At 48.1% G+C, this 8,502-nt stretch overlaps 1 protein-coding gene across 1 annotated transcript; it reads left to right on the top strand.

Moving 5' to 3' along the window:
• The first annotated feature begins 4,406 nt into the window (after nucleotides 1-4,406).
• KRT34 (keratin 34) lies at nucleotides 4,407-8,502 on the top strand. The gene is made up of 7 exons (XM_045505110.2): nucleotides 4,407-4,823; nucleotides 4,926-5,008; nucleotides 5,493-5,649; nucleotides 6,690-6,851; nucleotides 6,946-7,071; nucleotides 7,243-7,463; nucleotides 8,045-8,502. The coding sequence occupies exons 1-7, from the start codon at nucleotides 4,476-4,478 to the stop codon at nucleotides 8,121-8,123; spliced, it is 1,176 nt and encodes a 391-aa protein (XP_045361066.2). The 5' UTR covers nucleotides 4,407-4,475; the 3' UTR covers nucleotides 8,124-8,502.

The following is an 8,502-nucleotide window of genomic DNA, read 5'->3' on the forward strand; positions in this document are numbered from 1 at the left end:
TTGAACAGAGAATGGAGTAAAGGAAAATTCTGGCCAGGGGCAAAGCATTTTGGATTTGTAAATTCTGTCATGTTTTTTAAAAACAAAAATCTCAAGCTTTGTAGCTACACCTTAATTTTGTAAATAAACGTATTCTACACCCCCTTAACTACTCCCATGTGGCTTTTTAAGTATTCACAGGTGCTCGTTCATCATCACACACACCAGGACATGGTTCTCAACTTGATTGTGTCTTGGAATTACCCGGTGACTTGAAATTCGCTGAGGCCTGAGTTTGCCCTCAGAGTGCCTGATTTAATTGGTCTGGGGTGCAGCCTGGCCACTTGGAATTTTAGAAGCTCTGAAGGTAGCGAGCCAGGCTGACAGGTTACCAGAATCTGGGTTCTAGTTCTAACTTATCTTCTATCAGGGATGTGACCTTGGACAAAACACATAGCTTCCCTGAGCCTCAGTTTCCCTAAAGGTAAAGTGGAGGTAACAGTCTCTTCTCCACCTGCTTTATACACTTGCCAAGACGATCCTGGAAGATTGTGTTTATGGAAAGACTTTACAAACCAGATATTTTTATGATGATTAGTAATCACCTTGATTATTGCTGACTTCACACATAGCTAAGATTCTTAAGGATAGAAAAACATGGTCTTTTTTTGTTTGTTTCATGCCCAACATTAGAATGTATACACCATCCTGTTGTCTTTCACACCACCATTTCTTCCTGCAAATCCCCCACCCAGCTCCACGCTAGGAGTATATGCTCTACTAAACATTATTTGATACTTTTTGGCCTCAGAGCCATCTTCTACTGGGGTCCCATTCCTTCTCAGTGGGTATGTTAATGCTCTTTGACCACCAATACTATTGGCTCCTGGCTGTCCTGGTCTGAACTCTTAGCCCACTGGGCGTACCACTCTCACATTTTGAGTTTTCCCCAGGCTTACATCCTGAATGGTTTTGCTGATTTTTTTCCTTTCTGTTTCCCTGAAAATTTTATATCTGCTATGGGATAGAACCAATGTACTTTTCCCCATCCTTATATCTGGGGTCAAAGCTATGGTTTGAGTTCTTTGGGGCCTGAGGCTGCTGTCAGCATCTCCAGGGAGAGCAGGGCTGTTCCAGATGCACAGCATTTTCCTTGGTATGAGCCTGTCCCACCACTTCCAGGAGTCATGCCTCATCACAAGCTTGTGGGATTGATCACTTTTTAACCCCCAATTTATTAAGGAGCAAAGCAATATGCAGGAATCCTGGGTGTGTCTTCCTCTGTCCTCAGAGCCAGACTCAGGATGCATGATCTTGGTTCTGCATTTTCTCCCAGTTCTTGAGTTTTGGTGCACCTTGACCTCTAGGCAGTGTCTCATCCCTCTAATTCACAACAAGGTGTGATGAGCCAGGCTGACTTGAGTCTATGCACCTGTGTCCTATGGACAGGTTAAATTTCTTCCCAAGGTCTTCGATCATTCATCTCTGATACTTGATGACAGTAATGGAATCCAAGCACCCAGAGTTTGGGGTGAGGATGGAATACTACGTGTGAAAGGTCTGAGTGGACCACCTGACTAGAAAGATGTCTATTGATATTCATTTCCTTCCTACATCACTGTCTGGTCGTCAGTTTTCTCCTTCATTAATTCAGGACTTTCCAGCTTTAGATTTCTTTGATTCTAGGAAACAGAACTTACTTCTGAGGTGAACTTTTACAGGGCTAGGCAGACGGGCTTTCTCCCAGATTCTAAACCACCCAGGTCATGCCACCATGCATTTTCATTTGCTTCACTGCTAAGGAAAAGCAATCTAATGTCCAATCTCGACAGATCAACCAATTGTGCAAAAGGATAGCAATTTCCCTGTGGAAAAAAGTAAATGAGTGTAACTTGGTCATTTACCAAAGTTCAGGAAGGTACCATAGAGAGTGGCTGGGTGGAAGGACTGCTTGGGCAGAGAGGCCTTCGGAGGACTGATGAGGTAGGGGGAGTGGGGAACAGAGCCCCACTGGGGACCAGAAAACTATAAAGAGAGGGGAAGTGAGCAGAAATGGATCTCAGGTTTCCTTCTTCTCACAAACTCAGGGAAGCTTCTGTGTTTAGGCATTCAGGCTCAGGAGTTAGACACCTGGATCATTCAAATCCCAGCTCTGCCACTTCTGGGCTTTGTCTTAGGAAAATTCTGAGCCTTTCCCACTCTGTTAATTTATCTGTAAAATGGGAACAGTTTTATAGGCCAATCTTACAGGGTGGTTGGGATGATGAAATGAGAAATGTGTCATAGCACGTAGCACGTGTCAGTTGGGCACATGACAAATATTCATGAAATGGTGGTACCATCACCAGCATCACCATCACCACCATCATCACCATCATCAATACCACCATCATCATTGTGATGAAGGCTCACACACAGAGCTGTGAGGCTGGAGGATTCCCAGAGGATGAGTAGAGCCCATTTCAAAGCCAGTACCAGAAAGGAGGCTTTGGTGGTGACACAACTTTCCTCAAGAATCCCCCCAAGGCAGGTACGCAAACCTACAGGATCAGGAACTTGGCAGAGAAAGTAGGGACATTGCGCCATCTGCCAAATTCCTGTTTCAACCACTAAGTTAATGTTAAAATTTGCATTTTGGTTAGTTAATTCATGACTATAGTTCTGGGCTCCTAGTGCTCACAAGGTAAGGGAATGAGGTTTGGCCACCAATGGGTTGACACAGGCAACATGTCCAGGTGACTGCTCAACAAAATTGAAGGTTTACAAAATTCTTCATCTGAGCCATCTGGGCCAACAGTCGGAAGGAGGAAGGTTACAGAAATAATTATCATCACCCTTCCCCCGTATTCATATATAATATCTTCCTTAACATTCAAAGCAAAATGATGAGGTGGGCAGCATTACTATTAATGAGATGAGGAAAAGAAGAGTCCAAAAAGGAAACTGACTTACCTGAGCGCATATTGTCAGTGAGGATGTGAAGCCAGGTCATCCAGTTTCAAACATGGGCTTTTTTCTGCTTCTCCCACACTGCTGTTAAGGTCCAGACACAGCCTATTGAAGTGCCTCATATTGTGTTCCAGGAATAATCTTTTGGACTTCTTTCTGAACCACGATTTCATTTCTCTATGGAACAAAGGACAAGCAGAGTGACAGGGAATAGAAGGTGATAATGGGGGAGGCTACTTTGTTAATATTCATTACTGGGCAATGGGGGAGACTCCCTAGGGTTTGGAAGGATCAAAGAGTATCATCCCAGAGGTGTGCTGTCATCACTGCTCAGGAATGATGGGGTCAAGCTACACTCTCATGGGCTCTGTGACTTGTTTGGGGCATCTCAGGCTGGCAGAGTCACACCTTTAGGGGTATTCAGTGCTCTTGTAAAGAGGAGTACGTCTAAGAAAAAGGCAAGAGAAAGTTCCAGAGACTTTGAGAAGAGGTTACTGTGGTTACAGAGATGGCTCTGAATGCCTGATTCTGGTTTTCCTTTCTCGTTGAGTTTGAGGTAATATACCACATTTTCACGTCCACACTGACTGTGGCCTATCCCGACCCTCATTTTCCTTCTAGATATTTCTTCTCATGCTCACCTTTAAGGAGATTACTGCATCAGTGATAGCTGGTAAAATTTTTCTGCAAAGGACCGTGAATCTTTTAGGCTTTGCAGGCCATATGGTATCTGATGCAAAAACTCAACTCTGTCATTGTAGCACAAAGCAGCCCTAGACAACACCTAAATGGATCAGCCTGGCTGTGTCCCAATAAAACTTGATTTACCAAAAAGGCAGCAGCCTGAACTGTGGGGTGTCACATACTGATCTCTGGCTCAGGGCTACGCCCATCTCTCCAGCTGGTTTCATTTTCCAACCATGAACACTCAAGTATTTTCAACCTCTCCAGGTGTTGACAAATTCGCTAAGCCCTAGTTAATACTCTCACTGAGTAAAGCTCAGCATCCGTGTAGTTAACACAGGATGAATTTCTGCTAGAAGGACAGGGTGAACTGAACAGTGAAATGTGGGCAGACTTGACAGAAGATACGCTCGAGAAGACTGTTCACTCCAGACTCATCTTCCAGGGAGTCTAGGGGCAGGACCTCATGGGTGAGGAATTCCTGATTCCTAAACAACTCCACCCCATGTCCCTGGCTGTCCTCCCTTCTGAGTAATGGGGAGAGAAACTTGGGGCTGTGATGATTCTGCCTCCTTGGAAGCCATCTCTGATATCACCAACCACTAGCACCCAGGAAGAACCTGGTGTGACACAAGCTGAATGGAATAATTTTATGGGTTGAGGGGGGACTCTTTGGAGGTATCTAACTAGCATATTTTGGAGAAAAAAATTAGCTGAAGCATTAGGAAAGGAAACTATGCTGTATGCCCAGGCCCCACCCACCATGAAGGGTATAAAAGGACCATGGAGGGAGGAGAGACTCAAACCTCACCCACCTCCACTTCCGTCGGGTCACCTCCTCTTCCATCACCTCTCCTAGCACCATGCCTTACAGCTGCTGCCTGCCCAACGTGGGCTGCCACTCCGGCTGCTCCTCCCGGCCCTGCGTGCCCCCCAGCTGTCACGGCTGCACCCTGCCCGGGGCCTGCAACATCCCCGCCAACGTGAGCAGCTGCAACTGGTTCTGCGAGGGCGCCTTCAATGGCAACGAGAAGGAGACCATGCAGTTCCTGAACGACCGCCTGGCCAGCTACCTGGAGAAGGTGCGGCAGCTGGAGCGGGACAACGCGGAGCTGGAGAGCCGCATCCGGGAGCGGTCCCAGCAGCAGGAGCCCCTGGTGTGTCCCAACTACCAGTCGTACTTCCGGACCATCGAGGAGCTCCAGCAGAAGGTGAGGGGCTGGGCTCTGAGGGGCACAGCAGCAGCTTCCTGACTTTGAACAAAAAGACACGCTCAAGTTCAAGTGGTCCTCACTGTAGAATCTTGTTTTCAGATTCTGTGTGCCAAGTCTGAGAACGACAGGCTGGTGCTACAGATTGACAATGCCAAGCTGGCCTCCGATGACTTCAGGACCAAGTACGTTGAGATTTTTGGGCTAGGTGACCTCCAAGGCCCCGATTCTCTCTCATGGCCCCGTGGGCCTAACGTTGCCTAGAAGGGAAGAGGAAGCCATGTCTCCCTTTTAATTTTTCCTCTTAAGGCTGTAAAACCGGTTTCATGTGCTGTTTGATCTTCAGCCTTAATTGCTCTTCCTGGAAGGCCTTAAACCCCCAGATTCAGAAATTAACTGTTCTCAGGGAAAAAGATGGATCTGGTAGTATGTTAACCAACAAAATTGAGAGAAGTGAAAGAATCCATCTCATGGGGGCCTTCTGGCGTCAGGGTGAATCTGGGGCCTCTCCAGCCTGTCCATATAGAGCTCGTGGGAAGCGTGGAAGGGAAGTGGCAGAAAACTGTGTCAGTGCAAAGAGAGCCAGGCCGATCCCATCCACACAAGACATGGGGCAGGGAGACGGGCTACCTCCCTGGCTCATCCTCCCACTGCCTCCTGTGTGTGCAGGTACGAGATGGAGCGTTCCTCACGGCAGCTGGTGGAGTCAGACATCAACAGCCTACGCAGGATCCTGGACGAGCTGACCCTGTGCAAGGCTGACCTGGAGGCCCAGGTGGAGTCCCTGCGGGAGGAGCTGCTCTGCCTCAAGCAGAACCATGAACAGGTGAGAGGAGAAGGGAAAAAGAGGCCTCAGAGCTGAGCCTTTCGTACAGGAATCTGGTAGTTGCTGCCATCAGGCTCCCTGGGCTGGGACCCTTCTCTGAAGAAGGTCAGTTCAGGGAGGAGTGATGCTAGCGCCATACCGTGGGCTGAGTGAGCTGCGAGGGTCAGACGGCGTTGGAGATGCTGGGGAAGGACATCCGTTTATTGACGCCTTTTCTCTGCTGGTCACTGTCAGGTCCTGAACTTGGTGGTAGGGATGGAGGAAAAAAAAAAAAGAAAAAAATAAAACATTCCCACGTGTCATGAGGATGACCGTGATCCTGTGTGGGCATCTGGGATGGTCAGGGAGGCAGCTGGACCCCAAGGAAGTTTCAAACTCTGTGTCCAATCTTATTCCACCACCTCGAGTTGAGGCATTTAGCAATGACCCGCTGCTTTTAAATAGTAAAAACACACTTTTGCTGTTTGTCTTCCAGGGTGGGCATTAAGAGTGGGAAGTTTTGATTTATCTTTTGACTGTCAGACTTGCACAATGGATACTTTATTACAGAAGCATTTGTTATGTATAAACAATATTTATATGTATATAAACCCCAAGCTCTGGAACCATCCAGTCTGCCTGAAGGGAGATTGGGAACCCTCCTCAGAGGCATGTCACAGGAAGGAGGAGGAGTTTAATACTCAGTGTTCCAGTCTGAGGGGAGGACTGAGCAAGGGCCCAGAAGCGGCAGAGCAGGGTATTCCTGAGTATGGATGGGGAGGCAGTAACTACAGGCATGTGATGAGAAGTATGGGAAGATGTGCACATGCCACGGAGTTTGGACTTAGACTTAGAGGAATGTGAGCTTATTTAAGTTCTTTGGGGAAAGGAATTGATGTGATCCCTATCTGGGTCTATTCCTGCACAATATCCCTCTCATTGTCTGTGAATGATCATGTTATTCTTTTCCATGCATTTTGGGTAGGATGTGCTCACTTTGCTACAGTAGGAAGATGGCAGATCCATTTCTGTGGGTTCATTCTTTTCTCTTCCTCCATCAGGAAGTCAACACCCTGCGTTGCCAACTCGGAGACCGCCTCAATGTGGAGGTGGACGCCGCCCCCACCGTGGACCTGAACCGTGTACTCAACGAGACCAGGAGTCAGTACGAGGCCCTGGTGGAGACCAACCGCAGGGACGTGGAGGAATGGTTCGCCAGGCAGGTGGGCATCTCAGCATGTGGACACTCAGTGCCCTTGGCCCCTCGGGGCCCTTCAGGCAGGGTCTGATCCTGGCTTCTTCCCTTTGGTGTTTCAGACTGAGGAGCTGAACAAGCAGGTGGTGTCCAGCTCGGAGCAGCTGCAGTCCAACCAGGCAGAGATCATCGAGCTGAGACGCACGGTCAACGCCCTGGAGGTGGAGCTGCAGGCCCAGCACAACCTGGTGGGTATTGTTCAGCCTCCTGGTGAGAAGGTGAGGTCGGGGGATCGGAGTCACTGGGATGCCCTTGGGGCCAGGCTCTCCTTAACTCTGGAGGCTTGTGACTCCTTTGGAACCCATGGAGAAGCCCTTTAAGGAGCAGCTCTGTGACATTCCTCACCTTCTCCTGTGCAGAGAAACTCCCTGGAGAACACGCTGACAGAGACGGAGGCCCGCTATGGCTCCCAGCTGTCCCAGGTGCAGGGCCTGATCACCAACGTGGAGCACCAGCTGGCGGAGATCAGGAGTGACCTGGAGCGGCAGAACCAGGAGTACCAGGTGCTGCTGGACGTCCGGGCTCGGCTGGAATGTGAGATCAACACGTACCGGGGGCTGCTGGAGAGCGAGGACTGCAAGTGAGTACGAGGGGAAGGAATTTTGGAAAAAAGAGTGGTGGGACCATATGACATTGTGGGCACACACATGTTGGCCGTATTTTCAACTTATCAAATAGCACAAGTTCATGGAGTGTCTATTCTGACAGTTTAGTAGATGTGGAAGCTCAAAGGTGAAGGGCATTCCTCTCCCGCCTCAGAGAGCTAACAGTGGAGGGATGCTGGTAGAGACTGTTACTCAACTGTTGGGGAAGGCAGACTGTGTTACATTCCATGAGATCTCAAGAACATGAGATAATATTTTTCAAAAGGAAAATTCAAAAAATTTTTTTCATCTCAGTTTATTCTTCCTTATCATGAATTCTTGCTAGCTGTTCATAACACTCTCATTATAACTCATAAGGTATATAATTTTTTCTCAAAAGGATAATTTTTTACCTCTGCACATGGCATTCTGGGACAGGGAGAGGGATTCAGTAACAATAAAATTTGATTCCAACTAACTCCAGCCTGAACTGAGAATTCAGATGTGTCTCATTAAGCACCTTCCAGCTCTCTCAGTTCCTCTCCCCAACTCATTCTAAACCTCTGTGTCCTCCCAGGCTCCCCTGCAACCCATGTGCCACCACCAACGCTAGTAGCAACTCCTGCAGGCCCTGCTCTCAAAAGCGTTCCTGTTAAAACTTGCATCCTCTTTGAAACTGACAATGGAGCCTAGATCAAGCACAGGAAAGGTCCTGCCTTTGCTGGAGCTCAGTTACCATTTGGATCCCTCGTCAAGCCAGCTGTGATATTTCTACACACGGAGACGCTCCCCAGACCCATGAGCTAAGACACACATCATCAGCTTCCAGTGTCTGGAAAACTCCCTCTTGCCAAAGGTTGAGTCTCTACCTCTGAAGACGTCCAGCTTTCTGTAATCTGAGCTACAGATTTTACTTTAGGGCGTTTCCTGTACGTATTATGTTCCCTGCTTTCCTAGCTTCTTTGGTATTCTCTGGAATGCAAGGAGGCTACTTCATTTACTCCCCAATAAACTTTATTTCTCTGGCATAGTAAA

This window comes from Camelus bactrianus, chromosome 16 (genome assembly GCF_048773025.1).
Source record: "Camelus bactrianus isolate YW-2024 breed Bactrian camel chromosome 16, ASM4877302v1, whole genome shotgun sequence".
NCBI lineage: Eukaryota > Metazoa > Chordata > Mammalia > Artiodactyla > Camelidae > Camelus > Camelus bactrianus.